The 21,554-nt window shown below is 36.6% G+C and overlaps 1 protein-coding gene across 1 annotated transcript in view; it reads left to right on the top strand.

The window, feature by feature from the left end:
* Positions 1–18,573, top strand: part of LOC110035206 (tubulin-folding cofactor E-like) — a 28,024-nt gene extending 9,451 nt beyond the window's left edge. Inside the window, exons 4-7 of the mRNA XM_020739443.1 lie at positions 10,225–10,316; positions 10,398–10,474; positions 11,898–11,975; positions 18,303–18,573. Coding sequence (XP_020595102.1) covers positions 10,225–10,316; positions 10,398–10,474; positions 11,898–11,975; positions 18,303–18,401 — 346 coding nt within the window. The 3' untranslated portion in view covers positions 18,402–18,573. The remainder of the gene's footprint in view (positions 1–10,224; positions 10,317–10,397; positions 10,475–11,897; positions 11,976–18,302) is intronic.
* Positions 18,574–21,554: the final 2,981 nt, after the last annotated feature.

The raw sequence follows: 21,554 nt of genomic DNA, 5'->3' as shown, positions 1-21,554 counted from the left end.
ACACAGATTTACGGACCACGGAGTTGCAGAGGATTTTTTTACTTCGAGAAATTACACCGTCGAGCGCCTCGACGTTTGCAAGAAAACTTTCTTTCACTTTCTCTTTCTTTCTCTCTCTTAGCTCTCAAGAGGACTTGACTTAGCACTTATGAGAGGCCAAAAAAGGCTATTTAAAGAAAACGGGAGAGAGATAGGTGGGACGCGGTAGGTGAGGTAGGTAAGTCATGGACTATATATATTTAACAATTCTCCTACTTGGATACTGGGACATTGATTGCACCACCTACATGCTGCATCATCTGCTGGCCGTACCAATCTTTTTCTTCAAATATGATATCCTCCACTTTCCTCCTCCTCTGCAACTCATGACTCCTGTCTTCACGCTGGAAGGCCAACTGAAGTGGAGCACAACTTTAGTTTCTCAAAAGTAACACCCTTAACTGACATATCAGCGCCAACGTAGCCTTGTACCTCCAAACTCTTTCCTCGATTACTTGTGAATCTGCTTACAATTCCCACAACATGAGCAATATTCTGTCTCAGCCAAAAGTTTTTTTCAGAAAGTTCAGACTTGTCTCTTACTGTCATCAAGCGCAGTCTTCACCCGGTACACTACTTGTTGTGCATTTTCTTTCACCATGGTGAAAGTTCTGTCAGCTCCCAAGTCTGATTCCCTGACAGGGAATCCGTCTCCTACTCTTTGGTTAACTTCCACTTGCTTGAATTCTCATCTTGCAAGATTTCTTTATAGTTCTGACTCGTGTGACCAAGTCTGTAATGCCGCAAATCTATAGTGATCTCTGCAACTGTAGTAGCAACAATATTGAGTAAACATGAAGTCATATATAGTGTGTCAGTTTTCTCACCCCTAGCTAATACTAATACTCATTTGATAACCTTCTAGATACTATCTGAGAATACTACTGAATGACGACCCTCATTGAGCTGCCTAACATAAATGAGGTTTTTCTTTAACTCAGGAACATTTCTGACCTTTTGCAAAGTCCATTTGGTCTTGTTTGAGAGTGCAATATCAACGCCTTCTAATCCCACACGTTTAAATATTTTCCATCAGTCAGATATACCTTCCCAAAGTCGCTAGCAACATAATTTTATATCAACTCCCTATGAGAAAATGTATGAAAGGAAGCCCCTATTCAATCATCAACAAAACTGTGAACTACCAGCAATAGTGCATCATATATTTCTTCAGTTACCACATTTGTGTTATCATTCCCCTTATTCTTAGGATTCCTGCAGTTCTTTTTTATGTGGTCAGCCTTGCCACAATTCCAGCAAGTTGTTTGTTGATCAGAATTTGATTTTGATTTTTTTTTGTTTGAGTTCCTGTCCTGTGATCTCCCTCTAAAATCAACAATCAGTGTCGAACTCAAACGCGAGGTTTCTGCAGAATCTTTTATGCGCACCTTCTCAACTAAAATCAAATCATGAATATCATCATATTTCAGTTTGAATTACCTGCAGAACTGCTAAATGTCATCCTCATGGCTTTCCAATTATTTGACAATGATGCTAACAATACCAGTGCACGTATCTTATCATTAAAATCAATTTTAACAGACGATAATTGATTTGTGCTAGTATTGAAATCATTCAGGTGTAGAGCAACAAACACACCTTCTACCATCTTTAGGTTGAATAACCTTTTCAACAGGTGCACCTTGTTATTCGTCGATGGCTTTTCATACATATTAGATACAGCCGTCATGAGATTTGCAGTAGTCATATTTTTTATGACGTTGTGGGCAACAGATCTTGACAGAGTTAAATATATAACCCCCAGAACCTGTCGATCCAACAGATTTCATTCTGCCTCGTCCATCTTTTCCGGATTCTTTCCCAATAACGGAAAATTATGTTTCTTCCCATTGAGGTAGTCGTCTATATTCATCCTATAGTAACAAAAATCTGTCATTAAACTTCTCGATCCCCGATGTTGTCACTTCGTCTTTGCCCATCGTTTAGATCTAAACCAAAGTTCTGATACCAATTGTTATGATAAAATGACGATAATAAGTGAAAAAATTTGGATCGAAAAATTGCAAACCAGAAAACAACACACAGATTTACGTGATTCGACTAATTTTCCTACGTCCATGAAGTTGCAAAGGATTTTATTACTTCGAGAAATTACATCGTCGAGCGCCTCGACGTTTACAAGGAAATTTTCTCTCTTAGCTCTCAAGAGGACTTGACTTAACACTTATGACATGCCAAAAGATGTTATTTAAAGAAAAACGGAAGAGAGGTAAGTGGGAGAGAGGTCGGTGAGACGCGGTAGGTGAGGTATGTAAGTCACACACTCCTCATATTTAACAATATCCTGAATTTATGAACAGTACTCAAAACCTCTAGTGAGTCTGAATACAAATTATCTTTAGTTCTTTGCCACAATTCTTAAATGATTTTACCATCAGCCTATCCAATCTAATTTCATCGCAAACAGAGTTACCTCAATATTAAGAAAAGTGTAAAATAATTAGGGAGTCTTTATATTCCTTTTTTAGAATCTTTTAATAAACCTTAGCAGCCAAAAAAGAGTGTCTCTTACATTAAATAAAATTAAACCTTATATCTCTTCATTTTTAAATCATATTGGTAAAAATTCAACGCCTTTGAGTAAATAAAATTCTTATATTCCAAGTATAAGAATCAAGCATTGCTCTTCTTACTCAAATCATCATGACCAATATTACAGTTTATCATAATTAATTTAGGAAATAAATACTCATTTATTCAATTAAATGAACTGTTATCTTTTATTGTTAAGTAGGAGCTGAGTGCACCTCATTCTTTATTGAAGCATCATGATCAGTGCCGTCCTTATGATAATTGTTGTGGTGTTGACATAACTAATGATTTGTGTTTATTGTTGTTAAGTCTACATTAAGAACTTACTTTGTTTTGTGGTAGTATGTGTTGCAAAACATTTAGCTCTTTACCTTTTTTCTGCTATTTTTCCTTAATCCTTCAATATTAGTGAGGAAAGGTGGAGAAACTATATCCTTTTATTCCATCATATTCAAATTATAACATCTCTTTTTATTATATAGGAAATCCCTAGGGCAAACATAAATAAAGCTATTACAACTTACCAAATACAAAACAAACAATAAAAGAAAGATCATACAATATAATAAGAAACAAAATAAAAAGGAATAAAACTGAAATAGGAAACTCCCTCCAATATTTTCCACAAATTGATCTTGTAGGACCCATATGACAGGCAATTTGGGCCACCTAATAGGGGCATAATTCCACACTTCCCCTCAAGCTAGTTCATATATGTTATAAAGACCTAGCTTAATATTCAAATCATTGAAGCTTCCTGGAGGTAGGAATTTAGTGAAAACATCCGCGACTTGAAGATGAGTTGGAATGTTGATTAAGTGAATAATGTCACCCCTGACCTTTTAAGAGATGACATGTCTATCAATCTGAATATTTTTGGTGTTGTCATGATGCACATGATTCTTTACAATACTAATTGCAGCTTGACTATCACAAAATATCTTTATGGAATTGACTGTGGAACATCTCAACTCATTTAGTAACTTTTAGATCCACATTTCTTCACAAATTCTCAAAGCAAGTACTCGATACTCAAATTATTCACTACTACTATAAACCACTACTTGTTTCTTACTCCTCCATGTGGTAAAATTTCCTCATACATAAAAACAATACCTATATGTGGATCTTTTGTTCGTGAGTTCTCTTACCCAACTAACATTAGTATAAACTGTTACTTCCCTATTGTTTGATTTTTCAAATAATAACCCTCTATAAGGGATCTTCTCAAGAAATCTAAATTTTCTATTAGTTATCTTCAAATATTTTTTATTTGAACAAATCATATGTTGACTCGTAATGTTGATAGAGTAAGCAATATTAGATCTAATGTTTCACTGGTATTGGATAGGTGGATAAGCTTGCCCACCAATTTCTGGTATCTACATTTTTTCACTGGCTTCTTCTCTCCTTATGAATAGAACTTTTTATTGAAATTCATAGGAGTTTCAGTAGGTATTACACCTCAGCATTCATGTCTCTTTTAGTAGGTCTAGTATATTCTTTCTTTGGGATATCAAAATTCTTATATTGGACTTGTCTACGTCCATACCCACAAAGTATCTCACAGCTCCGAGATCCTTAATTTCTAATTTAGTGACAAGATCCTCCTTAGTCTTTCTAATCCCTTTTTCATCATCACCTGTCAGGATCATATTTTTACACAGATAATGAGTATATCTTTCTTACATCTTTGTGTATGTTTTATGAGCAGCATATAATCAAGTTAACATTTGATGTACCTATTAGACTTCATAGTCTTGGCAAACTTATCAATTCAAGCCTGTAGAGATTGTTTGAGGCCATGAAGTGACTTTATTAGTTTACAAACCACATATTTATTTGAGTCTAATTTCCAGCCCTGGTGGGATCTCCATATACACTTCTTCTTCAAGGTTTCTATGCAAAAATATTTTCTTGATATCAAGTTGTTACAATTCCCACTCATCGTTGACTGCCAAAGAAAGAACTCTTTCAATGTTTAGTTTGGTCACTGATGCAAATGTCGCTTGATAGTCTATCCCATAAGACTTGGTGAAATCTTTGACTACCAACATAGATTTGAACCTCTCGATGCTTTTATCTTCTTTGTAATTGACATCGAACACTCATTTTCACCCAACGACTCTTTTATCTTGAGGAAGTTTTGTGAAGTTTCATATGCCACTTAAATCAATTGTTTGGATCTCCTCTTCAACTTCCTTTTTCCATTCTGGACTTTAAAGTGCTTCATGAACAAACTTGGATATCTGCACACTATCAAGATTATATACAAAAGTTTAATATGGTGATGATAACTTCATATAGGCAACATACTCTTGGATAGGATAATTTATATAATTTTTTTCTTCTTATTCCTGGATTTCACTTCCTTTGGAACTTCAGAGATGTGTGAATTTAGGGTTGGCTATGAACAGTCATGTGGTTGTATATTATCTTTATCCTGCTCAATAAATTTCTCTCTTAGTGTGCACAAAAAGTTCATTATGTATTTTCTTGTTGTCAGTCTCAGATTTGATATTCACAAGTGGTGGAACTTGCGAGACAAATTGGTTAGAGATAAATAGAGTATGTTGTGATAATTCTAGATTAGTGTGGGTATCTTGAGAAGTGTTCCAAGTTTGATATTCCCCCAGACTCTCCTTTGAATTTCAGATTTGAGGTAGTAGAATTGTTTTTTAAACAAAGTAACGTTCATAGATTTATAGTATTTTTTTTATAATAGGAGAATATCACTTATATCCCTTTTTGTTAGAAGCATAACCAAGGAAGATATATTTGATGGAATTGAGTCAAACTTTGTGCTTTTGGTTTGTGGATGTGAACAAAAGAGATAACCAAATATTTTTAGAGTAAGATTGAATGAGAAGGCTCTTACATGAGGGTATGTTTCTATCAAAACCTCGAGAGGCTTTTAATTTAACTGTTTGACATTTTATTAATGAGGTAGGCTGTTGTAAGTGCTGCATCTCTCCAAAAATTTTTTGGGAAAACATTATAGACCTAGATACCTCGAGAGATATCTATTATTTCACTCAGTTATTCTATTTTGTTGTGAAGTCTCAAAATAAAAACTCATATAGATGATATTATATTTTGCAAGTTAGGGTCTAAAGATCAAATTGAAGGATTTCTTTGCATTATTAGTTTTGAGAATCTGAATTTTGCATTATAACTAAGTGTAAATCATGTCATGGACGGATTAAAAGATTTGTGTAGTTTCAGATTTCTCATTCTTGAGGAATATCCCATTGTTTCTTAAGTGATTATCAATAAAGGAGACAAATCGTCGACTCTATTGATGATTTTCAATTTTAATGATCCCCAAATATTATTGTCGATGGTAGAGAAAGCATGTGAGGATTTGTTCTGAGATTGATGATATACATGATGGTTATGTTTAGCTAATTGACACACCTATAAAACTCTGTCTTTTATTAATAAGGAGATGAGAGTACTACTTTATAACAAAAAAAAAAAAAAAACCAGACGATAATGCCATCATAAAACTCTCAACAGATTCAGAAACATGGGAAGAGGACGGTGAAGAAGAAACTTGTGTGTCAAGCGAATAACTTTCCTTGAAGATGTATAGACATTGATGCAATTCAACAATGGCAATTATCCTCTCCCAATTCACCGCTTGAAATTTACAAGAGTTGGAATAGAATTTAATAACACAGTTCAAGTCACGAGTAAGCTTGCTAATTAAAAGTAAGTTACAATCTAGTTGGAGAACATATAATTTAGAAAAAACTGAATATCTTCGGTAACTTTCACTTCATTTTTCTCAATAATCTTGGAGTGAGAATTATCAACAAGTCTAAAAAATTTGGAGGTGGTGATCCCTTTGTAGTTGGTGAGAGCATGAATATTTTCATTCATGTGATCTGAAGCATCTGAATCTATTATCCAAAGTTATAATCTTCCATTGTTAATAAGATAGGAGGATATGATATTTTGGTGTATCATTAAGCTGGCAGGCTGCTCATTCGTGCTAGTCAGAAGCTTCTTGAACATCTCCAACTGTTCCTTGGTGCAGGGACTAGGGTCGACCAACTCTTCAGAATAGGTAGCAACATAGGCGTTGCTGTCTTGGTTTTTTGTGTTCAGGTTTCCAGTCTATAGGCTATGTAGTTTTCAACACCCGTTCTTTGTGTTACCAAGTTTCTTGCAATGTTCACACAAGGAAAAATTCTTCTTTTGTTGTGAATCGTGGGAGTTCATGCATGTACAAAGCGAAACTTCAGTGCTAGATCCATCATGACCTTCTTCTTAATTTCTTCTTTTCTAATTTCAACAAATGCTTCCCTAGTGTTAGGGAGAGGCTTCATGCCCATGATTTTTCCATTGACCTCATCTAAGTTCTTATTTAAAGTCACTATGAACTTGATCATCGTCTTCTTCTTAACTATTATTTTATGCATCATAGCATATTGAGGGCACTTTCATACATATGTATTTTATATATCTAGTTATAACCAATTCTTTAATAGTATGTTGAAGTATTGAATAACACTCAACTCTTTTTGTTGAAGCTCATATAATTTTGTCTCGATCTCAAATCATTTTGCAGTGTTTTTGGTATTAGAATAAGTTTCACGAGCTACTTCTCAAACCTCCTATTTTATCTTGTAAAATAATAAATTTTTTTTTCAACTTTTGTAGTTATAGAATTGATTAACTAAGACATGATTATATGATCCTGGATGTTCCATGAGCGGTGGTTAGGACCAATGAACTCAAAAATTGTGCTCTCTCATGTGAGATATTCCATTTTTTTTACACAAATGTACATAAGTACGGATTTGGACTATTAAAGGAAGTTATTACAATTGAATTTATGGTTTGTGATAAAGGTAATGAGTTTTGGGGTTGTTTGGACAAAATTCCTGGTCTCTAATTCGGAACTAAGCTTTGGAGTATAACAAGACGCTTCATTACGCTCTTAATCATAAACCCTATGCACATTTATGGTTGTATAAAAGGAGTTGATTGCTGCTTGCAGCAGGAGTAGAGGATTGCAACTGCAGGAGGAGTCCAATGCTATGCTAAGGAGCAAAGAAGGGCTTGTAGGCTGGTTGGAGGGATTTTGGCTGACGCAAAGATATTTTCGGTTGCTGGAGCTTTAACAATTATAGGAGCGAGCATATGAGGGACTGTAGGTTGGCTAAAGGCATTTCGGCGGCTGCTAGGGCGATTTCGGTTGCTGAAGGAGAGCTAGAGTGACACTGTTCGAGGAGTCCTAACAGACGAAACTGAAGATGAAGATGATAGTCTAAGACGAAGTGGACAAATTGCTTAGATGAACAAAGAAAAAGTCTATTCATTTGACCAACATAGACGAAGATGTTGTCGCAAGATGAAGACTACAATGTTGTTCTTCGAAGCAAATGCCAACAAGATTGACGCAGATTTGTTCGAATGAGACAGTCGAATATGTCATCCCAAGATGAGAGTGAGGTCGTTCGAAGTAGATGAAGCAGCCAACAATCGATGCCCTAATGTCGTTGCAGGGTGACTGCGAAGCAAAGGAAGCCGAAGGCGCCATCGATGCTTAGCAATGTTGACGACCCGAACAAGGGTCTGATTCCATGAAGTAAGGTGCATAAAATATAATCTTTTATTCTATTGTATTCAAATTACAACATTTTCCCTTATTATATAGGGAAGGTCTAGAACAAACATAATTATGAATATTATAACTTATCAAATATAAAACCAACAATAAAAGAAAGACATACAATATAATAAGAAACAAAATAAAAAGGAATAAAATTTAAATAGGAAACTCCCTTCAATAGCTTCCACAAATTGAGCTTGTGGGGCCCATCTGACTGGCAGTTTGGACCACCTAACAGAGGAAGCTAAGGACGCCATCGATGCTTAGCAATGTTGACTACCTAAACGAGGCCTTGATACTATGAAGAAAGGTGCATAAACTATATTCTCTTTTTCCATTGTATTCAAATTGCAATATTTCCCCTTATTATATTGGGAAGATCTAGAGCAAACATAATTATGACTATTGCAACTTATCAAATACAAAACTGATAATAAAGAAAAGACATAGAATATAATAAGAAACAAAATAAAAAAGGAATAAAATTGAAATAGGAAACAACTTCCACAAATTGAGATTGTAAGGCCCATATGGCAGGCGGTTTGGACCACCTAACGGGGACAAAATTTCTCAATACCATTAACCCAATTTTATATATGCATTTTCTATCCTTTATTCTACAAGCAAAAGTCAAAAGTGGCCTTGAGTTATTTTTCTCTATCTTAACTTTAATGGTGCTTCTCATTATCTTATTTGTATAATTCTTTCTAAATTTATTCCTCTTGTTTTTTAAATATTCATCATTAACATTCTCTTCTTACCACAGTTTGTATGGTTGAAAGTAACTTTGTTTTTCCCGATGTTGATGTAGATATCATTGCTTTTCTAGTAATTCACCTTTTGAGATTTTTTTTTTTCTTGCATGGTAATCTTAAGTAACTTTTTAATTTTATACCCCACTTTTATTCTGAAAAGTAGGTTCTCTCTCCCCTTTTTACAGACTATGCCACCCCTTTCAATAATAATACTTCAAAGTTGGGCATTCACTATCAAAATGAAAAATTAGAAATTTTCATATTAATTTACACCTTTTCAGAGATTTACATTCTGATTTAGGCTTGCATGAAGGTTGCAGGCTCTACTAGATGTATGAATATTGGTTTAAGTGATTTACTTGTTAAATGCGTTTAAAAATATGCAAATCAAGTTGAACTTTATAGTTATGATTTTGAAATGGTTTTAATTTAAAAGTATATTTTTTTACCCCCTACTTTTCTTACTATGTGATTGATCTACGATCTTTCATTCCTAAGACTTTATCTGGTTTGATCGCTTATGTTATGTTGAATGTGTTGTTACAAAACATTGGGCTCGTCAATAATTGACTTTTTCACCCTCAAGGATAATAAACATTTGCTATATGCTTGCATATAATTCTATTGCCAAGTGTAAACCTTTTCTTGTTTAGCTCATTAATTAAAAAATCTAAACTAATTTGAAGGCGGCTCAATTTATTACTTAACAATTTATGTTTGACCAATTGGGGAAGTTGAGCTCAAGCTTTCCCCACATTAGGCTAAATTGATTGCTTAAAATCTTGTAATGTATACTTTCCTAATAAAACCCTACATTGCAATGCATATTATTATTTAGGTGGAGGGAGGTGAGCTGATCATAATCCTTTGTGCTCTTTTTTTTTTGTTTGTTTGTAACGAGCACAAAGGTATTTATGTTGAAGTGATACATTCTAATGATCATGATTGAATTTTCGTTTAACTAATAATATTTTGGCATGGAATGAAAGCTTTTTATTACTCGTTGTCTTCTTACTTTTCTCATTTATTTATTGATAATTATTTTCAGTGTTAACCAGCAAAACTTTGGGAAAAAATATATAAACCTCTTCAATTAATGTTCCAGCTGATTAACCAAAGTAACATCAATCCATCAAAGTGTTTATTACTGGGAAGTCTCTATTTTTATATATTAATTGAACTAATTTTATGAGAAGGTTTTGAAGCTACGTCAGTGATGTTTGTCTATCATTTAGCCTAATATTTGTGCTGTAGGTATGCAGAGCTGAAGGCCCATTATGAGATTGATGATGAGAAGGCATCTACAGGAGTAGCTATCCCTCAAAAAATGTCGGCAGGACTTATATGTACGTAGTACATAACTGAAGTTTTATATTTTTGGTGGATTTATTTTCCTCATTTATATTAACTTAGTTCTGTATCTTCAGCTATCAAGTTGATCTGCGTGGGGGCTTCCATGGGAGAGAGGCAACCCTTGGTAAAAAAATTGCCTTCTACTACTACGGTAGGCTTGCTTGATCATACTCCAAACTTAATTTTTAATAGTTTTTTTTTCTAAGGCTTAAATTTTTAATGGAAAATTTTATTCGTAATATGATTTCAGGTATGAGTTGACTTTTGTTGTTGTTGTCGTTGTTTTTGTTCTTAAAACTCCCATTCCAGTAAAATATGTAGCTTGATGATTAACATATAGAAATGATGCAGGAGTATCATGCAGTAAACAAGATGATATTAGAGATTGAAGATATAAATTGATAAAAATTCATTTAGATTAGTTGTGTTTATGAATCTTGGTACAATACTTATGTCAATTTTAGACATCGTGTGATAAAAATAAGAATGTTAATAGATTACAGATGTGTGATTAATCTAGAAAGGATAGTAGTGTGTGAAATATTTATATGAGAGAGACGATGGATGTAGCCATAATTTGAAATGAAGTAGTGGAAAGTAAACTTACGAGTGTTATAAAAGTTTAATAAGATTGAAGGATAGGGAGAAAGCGTCTAAAAATGGTATCATGGTTGGATCTTGCATGAACTGTGTACAATCTTTTAAGCAATGGGAAAAACAATACTGAAGGGCGTTATGGAGCTTATTTTACTTCTTGAGACAGTATTACTATTAAGACCAATTTAGGATATAATATGCCAAGCTTTAAAACCTCTCTCCCCTGCTTCCTTGGAATAACGAATCTACTGCTTTGCTCCTTTTTATTTATGTTTTTTGTCCCCATTCTTCATTAAATAAGAATTTTTATTGTAGGTATTATATTTTGTTTGTTTGTTGACATTAGGTAACTTTGAACTAGAAAGTATATTACATTTTTAAGGCAAGTTCTTGATCATGGAAGGGGATTTTTTATGATGTTATATCTCTACGTCTCGAGCTTTCAAAACTCCAAGAAGGGTTTTTCTGGATTTTTCTTGGTGTGTATTTTATGGAATTGTTTTGTTGTCATTAGTTCTCTTATAGCTAGAGAGACACTTTCTATGTTTTGCTAGAATCAGTGGATGAAAACGGTGATATAGCTGGTGCTGATTCCGTTTTTTTTTTCTTGGTGTTAATTTCATATTTGCGGGAGTGTGCTGAAATAATGGAGTGTCATATTGTTAGATAAACCTGAGGCCGTAGCTATAATAAATTTTCAATAATATCATTCCTTCTATTCCCTTATTGTAATAAATTATCAATCCGTTCTTCATAACTTTGCCACATATTGTTCACTTTTGGTGGGTCTTAAAAGCCGTTTTATACATGTCTTTATTACAATATTTTTTGACCATGAGTTTTGGTGTGATTATGATTGTTCGTCTTAAAATGATGGTCCTTTATTTTTTATTTTATTCAACTTCATTGGCATTGCGATGTCATATAAATTGTTACGCTTTCAATTTTTCTGATGTATATGATTGGTCATGCATTAGGTTGGCAGGCTAAAGATTCTTTGTGAGAGCTTATTTAAACTTAAGGGGGTCAAGTTGAGACTCTTTCTTCAAGAGAAGGTATTATTTTTTTTTTCAAAATTTTATTTGTGAAGATTTATCTTATATTGAAGAGTTGTTGTTAGCTACAGCACATCGCAAACTCTGAAGTAATTTGTATCAACTTAAACTTTTTTTTTGCAAAAACAGCTTTTCTGTTCAGCATTTAGTTCAAATTTGGGTTTGTTAAGTTTTATTAGTTTTGTTATGGGCAATAAGAAAAACACTAGCCACATAGGGAATAAATAAGGACATTAAGATGAATGAGTAGAAAAACCAAATATGATATTATGTAAAATCAATTATATTAAAAGAGGTTGTAGGAGGAATGCTTATTTTCAGCAAAATTGTGGAAACTAGAAAGCAGACTTATTTGATTTGCAACATGTAAGATTAAAAAAAAATCAATGTGTTGGCATCAATTTTTGTTTTGATGTCTCGAGTGTAGGGTGTCCACCTGCATGGCTCGGGATAGCTTACGGTCTGTCCGCAGCCATCTGGTAGTTTAGACACTCACCCAGGACCTTTCGGCACATGTTGAGGGGCACGTATCCAGGGTCATTCTGCTAGGCTTTAGCTTTCGCTTATGCGAAGGCCGGTCGACATTTGACAAGTCGGACGACTTCGATCGGGTCGACGGATGTTAATCGTCGCGCCGAGAGCGAAATTGACTCAATTTGACGCGATCGTCAGTGAAGTTGTCTAGATAATCTCGGACGACGAAACGGACCACGCGAGTGAGTCCAGAACGTCGATTTCACTTAAGAGGGACGTCTATTTCGCCATGGCTTCACGGGGAGGGGGGGGGGGTTAAAATAGTACAAATTATCATTTTTAGTCTAATTGTTGAAAAAAGTTGTCTGAATGACCCCGGATGACGAAACGGACCACGCCGATGCGTTCAGAACGTTGATTTTGCCTAGGGAGGACATTCATTTCAAAATGATGACGTGTTTGGGCTAAAAATGCGTCGGGCGATGATTTTAAATTAATAATAATTATTATTATTATAATAATAATAATATTATTATATTATACTATTTATTATAATATAATAAACCAGCGACCGCCACCTTCTCCCTCGCTGTTCCTCACGCTGCCAGCCTCACCGCCGGATCTTCTCCCTCGTCGGTGAATCCAACCGCCGTCGGCCACGCAGAGCACCGCCTCCAGTTGTCGGCCGAACTCGAGCCCCTCCCTCCTTCGTCGTTCTTCTCGAGAAGAAGCCCAAAGGGCTGCGTGAGCTCCCTCTCCGGCGCACCTCGCCGGACTTCCTCATCGCCGGCGAAGACTGACGCCGCCGACCACCTTAGCCAAGATTTCCAGTCGCCGGCCAGACCCTCCGACACCTTCTCGTTTGGCTACACACCGAGCTCTCTCTCCTCGCCGCCCCTCCTCGCCGACCTAGCCCGACGTTGCCAGTCACACGCTGAGCTTCTCCTCCAGCTGTTGGCGAAATCCCGACAGCGAGGTTCCTGTCGTCACCTCCTTCGTGTGCAAAACTTAGGGCTGTGCACTTCCCTCTCCCTCGTCGTAGCGACGAACACTTGCGGGGCAGCGATAGCGTTGCGACGCAAAGGACGACATTCGACCCCTTCATTAAGTCTTTTTGTTGTCCTGTGCACGTTCTACGAGTCACATTGGAGTATAGATCGGACGCCGGCGAGCTTGGAGCAAGCAAAGAAAACGCGTCTGCAATCGTCACGGTGGTGAGATTCCCTACCTCTTAGCCAGCCTTAGAAATAGTGGAGCCTAGGTGTGTGGGTTCAATCACCCCCACAGGGTGTGTGCGCCGGCGTGGGTCTGCGCGACGACGTGCTTGCGTGATGGATCGTTGGATTTCCTAGAGCTAGCATTTAGGTTAGGATTTCTCATACGTAGCCAACACACCCCGTAGAGTCAAGTGTCTCCCCTCTTGTTGTGAGACTTAGTACAAGTCCCGATGGGTCGGAGTCGCTCACTCCTCTTACTTTGGATTTCTCAGCTTTACTTGGAGAAACTGGGAGGTCGAACTTGACAAAATGAGAAGCTTTGTAGCTGGCTCGCTTTGCAAAGTCTGGAGGAGTTCGCGAAATGGGAAAAGCTTTGTAGCTAGTTCATTTCGCGACGTCGTGGAGAGTTTTTCCTCTCGGAGATCCGGGGAGATACTCCCCACATTTCCTCACCAAAGTAAGAGGCGGTGGTGTCGCACATCCAAGGGTCTAAAACTTAGGTCTCTCAGGTGAGTTCGTTAGCATGAGCCCGATTTGCTACCTGCATGTTGGTTTGCTATATATTGCTTTTTTTTGCTTGGTGCGTGTTGCTTTTCACTTTGCTTCAACCGGCCGCCCCGATCCGGTGAATATTTCACTTAGCTCCAACCGACTGCCCCGACTCGGTGAGCCTCTCACTTCGCTCTGATCGACCGCCCTGGTCCGATGAGCATCTTACTTCGCTCCGACCGGCCACCTCAGCTCGACGAGCATTTCACTTCACTCTGATAGGCTACTTCGACTCGGTGAGCATCCGGCCGGTCGACCAATCACTTTGGTTCGGTCGGCCACCACGATTCGATCGACCGATCACTTGCATGTTTGTTTGCTTTTGCATTATATTGCATGCTTGTCTGTTTGCATGTCACATCTGGTATGTGTTAGCTTGCATGATCATTATCATTTGTTTGTGTTGCACTTCTTCGGCCGCTGCTGGTACGACACGTCCATCCCTTTTGGTTACTGTCATCACGACATTCCTTCTTCGTGCCGCTGCCACCATGACACACCCATTTCTTTTGGTCACTGCCGCCTCGGCACACCTTCGGGTCGTTGCCACCACGACACGGTCATCAATTTTGGTCACTGCCGCCTCAGCACACCTTTCTTCAGGTCGCTGCTTCTACGACACGTCCACCTTTCGGGTCACTGTCGCTACATCACACCAATTTGTTTGGGTCGCTGCCTACACGGTATGCTCATTTTTTCCTGAGTCACTACCCCACGGTATAATCATCACTTTTGTCATGTGACTGTTTGCATTTGTAGCGATCCAGACTCGTTAGGAGAGTGACCCCATGCTGGTTGCGATGCCTTAATAAGCATTGTTTGCTGGGTTGATCCCGGTGAGCAATGCGAGTTAAGTCATCAGGACTAATATGAGTATGACTGTGCTAAAGATCTAATGGATCTAACTCGCGTCACCTCTCTTCGTCACGCCCTTTAGTTCCTTCGGATCTTTAAAATGGGGTCAGCATGACGACCCCTTTAAACTCATACTATACTCAGACTTACCCCGCACTTAAAGACTAGGTTGACGTCATTTTCATTAGATGATGTGCTAGGCTAGGATTTAGGGTGCTAGGTAGTCTTTTTGATATCTGACTATTGTTCTCTGTTGGATTGGTTGTCTTAGCCAAATATCTTTCTTTTGCATTATGTCTTTCCTGCGGATTTAGGGTGCTAGGTGTGACTGCATGTTGCATATGTGTGGTAGTGTGTTAGGGCGTTCTTCTGCTGGGAGTCATGTCTATTTATATGCACACACACATGTACCGCTATGGGGGAGTAAGTAATGATTTCTAACAATTTACTTGTATGTGTTATTTAGCTCCCCCATTTTTAATGCATAACTCATGATATGTTATTTGCATGTGAGCTTTCCTGCGGACACTTATTTTCATGCAGGATTAAGACTTTTTCTTTTTTCTATGTACTTTTTAGAGTCTATAAAAGTCCTGTAGCAGAAATAAGATACGGGCACGGGTGCTGAGGCGTTTGACGCGGGAACCACGTGGAGGGGACCAGGAGCAGATGCTCGTGCCCTGTATATTAATTATGTATTTTATATTGATGTATAGAAATAGGACCGGACACATATATGCAGAGTCCGACCATCTTTTTTTTTTGGGATATGTTGTCGACCTAACAACACCGACCTGTTTTATTATTTTGATTTGGCTTGCTTTGTTTTTTGCATTATATTGCATGTCTGCACTTGCATGTGTTTTCCTTGTTTCTTTTTGTGGTTTATTTGAGATTTCACAATATAATTTAGACTCATTAAGGACCCTAAAATTGTATTTTTTTACAAAATTCGAAATAAAATATTCAAGATAATTAAAATTTAGGATTAAAATATTCAGGATTTAAAAAATTGCAATATTTACTTTCCTGCATATATTAATAGGGTCTTCACAATGCTTAAGGATCGCTCTAAATAAATTCATTCATATTTGCATGTCCCGAGGAGGAGCCCCGTGTTTCTTCAACCTGACTGACCCAACATACCTTTATATAGGTGGTTGTCTAATGTGTCTGGGGTGTTATAAGGCTCCCCGACCCAAACGGGGTATAAGTCCTTTTGTTTGGAGCGTTTTCCAGTTTTGTAGTTGAACCTCCACTTTCTTTTCTTTCCTAAGACGTCCTTGTCATTTGGGCAGGTATAAGTCCCACCTCTTAAAGCTCCAGCTTTTAGTCATGGGATACAGTTTCTTTCCTTTGACTTTAACGCTACCGAGGTCTCGTGGACGACGCAATTCACGGATTGCTGATCGGGGATCTCAGGACGTGTTGGGTCGACTACCTTCACGACCAGGTAGACTTAGGGTCCTAGTAGCTGTGTATGACGGGTCTGTGGTACTCCGACCCAGTTACCTCTTACCTTTTTAGGATCACTCTACCTTTTTTGTTGAGTCATTTGAGCCATGTCGCTCTTTGACTTCGTTGATATCATCTTGACGGCCCGATGCAGATGAGCTGCTTATTTGGGATACGACGATTTGTCCTCTGCCCTTTGGCCCAGACGTGTTTTAACGTGTTGGGATATTTCCGTCAAGATGATTTATGTTATTCCATGGGTCCTGTGTGCTGATGAGCCGCTACCCATTTGGGATATGAGAAACTCACTCTCTGTCTGATGGCTTAGCGCGAGCTTTGAAGTATCAGATATATTCCCACACGGAACAACTTTCCTTTGAATACCTATTGCCCCAGGTTTACGATAATCCAAGCGAAACTCCATTTATCGAGAGTATTCTTGGGTACCCCCAAGATAATTAACCAAGTGGGATACGTCCCCTTGGGAGTGCTCTTGACCTCAAAACAGACTCCTACACCTGATTCTCTGGTTTTGGGTAGTTTATGTAGACATTCTTTCGCGGATATCGGTTTAAGGTGCTTTCGCCCGATCTTGTTTGGGCAGACACTCTTGACCTATTCCTGCGAGGTTTACTGCACATAAGCTCTCTACATTTTATGTTTTCTCTTGTTTTTCGCTTTGTTGTATCTCTTTTTATTCGGTTTCTCTCCTCTTCGAATCATTGATCTGATTCAGGAGGAAGATTTATTCGAATGGGGGGGGAAGTATACGACGATCGACAAGCTGACAACTCCTTATAAAATAAAAGAGAGAAACGAACGAAACACAACGATGTTACCAAAAGTGTGTGACAAATTTAATATGATAAGTCTAGAAAGGATAAAACCTTGAACAAACATAACTTTTGGCTGGACATTGTGAAAAGAACTTGTATAAATTAGAATTAGCAGCACACACTATTTTAAAATAAATGAATTGGCGAGTACAATTCATAAAGCAAACCATACATTCTTGCGGTCATGCTAAGGGTTATGATAGTAATCGCATTCAACTTTTGTAAATTTGAAATAGGAAACGTTTATTTGTTATTTTTATCTTGTTTGATCGCTAGCAAGGAACTTATTCTCTAACCTTTAATTAGCAACTTATGATTGCTGAATATTTGCCTACTACTTTATACCAACGATCATTTTAAGATAAAATAGCATCATCTGGGTTTGCTCTGCTTTTAATTATAGGATCAATATAGGAAATCTCAATTTCTTTCCTTGATGACCGCTGTTGGTAGTTGGCTTGAAGGCTGAATGTCTCTCTTTTCAACAACTTTTTCCTTTCCTTCTCCCTGATTGCATCTTCGATCTGCACTACCCAGCCCACTGTTTCAGCCTCTTTGATTTCTTTCACATGATAGCAGAATAGCAGGTTATGGGAATAAAGGTAATAAAGGATTAATGTAACTTTATAAATATAAAGATATATAACTATTATATAACATTTTATATATTCCTATTAAAGCACATTCCACCTCAGTCAAATCAACAGTAGATGCATGCCTTTGTGAGTGAAAACCCTGGATTTCATTGCTTTGCTACAGTAATAAGCACCGCTGTATAAATGTAGTTTTATGCATCCAAATAATCATTCTGAAGAGTACAATGTGATGAAATGATATTTTTTATTATTTTTAAAGAAGTTAAAATTTTGGATATGATTTATTTGGCTATCTTATGATTATTGATTCTATTGGTTATTTGAGTTCTGATTGGTTATGAACAGGATTCTCCTTTGCCAACACTGCTTGATGATGATACCATTTCTTTGATGAATGCTGGGGCTGGCAGCGAGGCAACCGTTTTGGTGGATGAAGAAAGCTAACCATTCTGTGAGATAATATTTCCTTCTCTCCGATATTATTTCTTTCAAAATTTTGTTTGCATCTACCCTTTTATATAAATTTCAAAGTCATTGTGCAAGAGTAGTCTGTTACCGACTTTCGCCGAGTTTCAAGAAAATAATTATCTAGTACGATACATACGATTACGATGCAATTCTTATGTATTTATATATCTAAAACCTAAAGTTTGATATTCACATTTATAACACTTTGGTGAGGTGTATTTCACTCCTACAAGTTACAAATAGTTGTATTTTTTGTTATGTTAAGTGGTAAGCATATAAATTTAAATGTTTAGGTGTTAAATATATTAATATATAAAATTGAGTGGTTAATGTCCCACTAGTTATAGAAAATGTTTTTTTTCTTTATGGTTCATATATTTTATAGTTTAAAATCAAATGGGTGCTTAATTTGTAAATTTCAATGTTTCAGGTGCTTTATATGTGATTATTCCTACAAAGCTTATTGAGGGCAAGTATTAACTCTTATTTCAAAAAACAAGTAATTTGTTAAGAAATGAGTAATTAGGCATATTTTCTCAAATATGAAAATAATGAGCATATTTATTCAGTAGCTCTAGTGACATAAGTGTGACTTTAGGTGATCAAATTATTAAAAGGTTGGAACGATTTAGATATCTTGGCTCCGTTGTTCAAAGCGATGGTGATATAGATGAGGATGTTAATAGTAGAATTCAAGTTGGTTGGTTGAAGTGGAGGAATGTTTCAGGCCTTTTGTCTGATAGAAAAGTATCGCTTAGACTGAAAGGAAAATTTTATAAGACGGTGGTGAGACCTGCAATGCTCTATGGCGCTGAATGTTGGCCTTTAAAAGAGAAGCATAATAATAATTTAAGTGTTGTTGAAATGAGAATGATTAGGTGGATGAGTGGCTTTATACTTGGAGACAAAATGTGAAATGAATATAACTGTGATAGGGTTGGTGTAGCTCCTGTGACGGACAAAATTAAAGAAAGTCGTCTTAGATGGTTTGGTCACTTTAAACGTTGATTATCTGATGGTCTGATTAGCAGAGTAGATGTTTTAGATTCGACTTGTGTTGAGAAAGGCAGAGGTAGACCTAGGAAAACGGGTTTATCGTATTAAAAATGATCTTAATTTATTAGAACTAAATGAAAATATGACGCTAAATATGATGCAATGAAGAAAAAGGATTCATGTAGCTGACCCCACGTAGTGGGATTAAGGTTTTGTTGTTGTTATTGTTGTTGTTGTTGTTGTATAATTTTAATGAGTAAATAAAGTAAAATTTCCCTGAAAATAGTATATGCTCAATGGCCCATCGATGTTGTTCGTATCACGTGTGGACTCCAGTGGCAGGAACTTTTGCTTCGGTACTCGCTGTTCGAGCATGGTGCTGCATGTGATGTTTCGACTTCATCATTATGTTCAGTGGTCCCTGACCCTGAAGGCCACACTTCCTGATTAAGGGAGCTAATTAATTAATTAATTATTAATTAATATGATTACTTTAATTAAGAAAGAAGGATATCTTGATACATCTAATAAGTTATAATCGTAGTTTAATCATATGACATTTCTTCTAAATTAATTTTTATACTATTTGATTATCACTTATGAATAAATGAGTAATTAAATTAGTCAATTAAATAAATCATAGTGCAATTAAGTAGGCTTTTATATTCTGATAAATTAAATATTTTAACTTGAAAATTAATATTAATTAATTTTAATGAATTAAATTCTCTCACAAATATATATATGTATATTATGATTAATGAATCGTCCACGCCAATCATTTCAGCACTTTGTTGTTAAATTTTATTTTTATTTAAAATTTAAATTTTAAAATAACAATCAAACCTAGTAGTAATGGGGTTTTATATGTATACCGGAGAAAATATTACAAGGCCCAATAGGCCTAGATAATCTATTTTTTTCAAAATACGAGTGTCTAACCCTGGCCGCTCTCGTGTTGACCCGTCATGTTAACCTATTGAATTGATCTGCAGGTTATCAATTGTTGTGTTCTAACTATTAGGTTGACCAACCAATTAGACCAATTAAACTGACCTGTCGTTTAGATCTGGTTGGGCAAGTGGCTCGATAACCCGTCATAAGCACGCTTAGAATGAACGGGCTTAGCTATGAAAAAAGAACATAAATTTAGTGGGTCCGCAAGATACCCCTTTGACCTAGTCAGAGCCCTCAATAGCCAAATCAAGCCCACCCACATAATACCCAGCCTGAATAAAATCCCAAATTATTATTTACTCATTCGCTGATTGTCTGATTTGCTATCTTCATTTCGCTCGCTGAATAAAGAGAAATTTGAACTTTGGAGGAGAAAATATGTAAATCCCAGTCTCCCAAACTAAGCAATTCTTTTTTTTGTTTTACTTATTCTTTGACGTGTTTAAAGTTCAGGGCTTTCTTCGGAAGGTAGAAGTGCTCATGTTCATATACTTACATAAACCATTGGACTTCAAAGCTGCATCTTATCATATCTGTCAAAAGTTGAGATTTGGATTTGGATATCTGAAATATTGGTATTTACAAAACCAGCGCAACCTTTCATCAATTTTTCAACATTTCGCCAAAATATAGAAATAACAACATATTATCTCCTCTTTTTGGCCAAAGACTCTTATTGCAGGTTTTTTTTTTCCGGGTATAATTGAGCAAATAGAACTGCTTAGATTTGAAATATCTTTTTATACATTCAAAAATCAATTTTCTTTTAAGGCCCGTGAGCGTGGAGTAGGCAGGCTTGGCTACATTTTTTTAAAAAATAAACCGGGCTCAAGCTAGGTCAGAGCCCGTTTTGATTGGTCAAAGCTCGAATAAGCCCAATTCGCCCAACACCCAGGCTTACTGTCGAGTATCAATTGTCAAGTTGACCACACGGGGTGACACACTGAATCAAGCTATGAAGCACCCATTAATGGGTACCAGTTGCTTAATAATAGCTAATGATAATGAAAAAATGCATGTCTATGACTAACTATGGGCCACTCGACTTTTACATCATCATACTCTGACAGTTAGGTTGCATAGACAAACATTATATTGTACTAAAATTATTTAGTGTTGTTTCTCTGTAACCCAATTAAGCGGGAGAGATTATCTCCAACCCTATAAATAAAGACG

Source organism: Phalaenopsis equestris, unplaced genomic scaffold, assembly GCF_001263595.1.
Source record: "Phalaenopsis equestris unplaced genomic scaffold, ASM126359v1 Scaffold000002, whole genome shotgun sequence".
In the NCBI taxonomy this organism is placed as follows: Eukaryota; Viridiplantae; Streptophyta; class Magnoliopsida; order Asparagales; family Orchidaceae; genus Phalaenopsis; species Phalaenopsis equestris.
The sequence above is the reverse complement of the archived record's forward strand: the minus strand, read 5'-3'. Positions and strand labels throughout refer to the sequence as shown.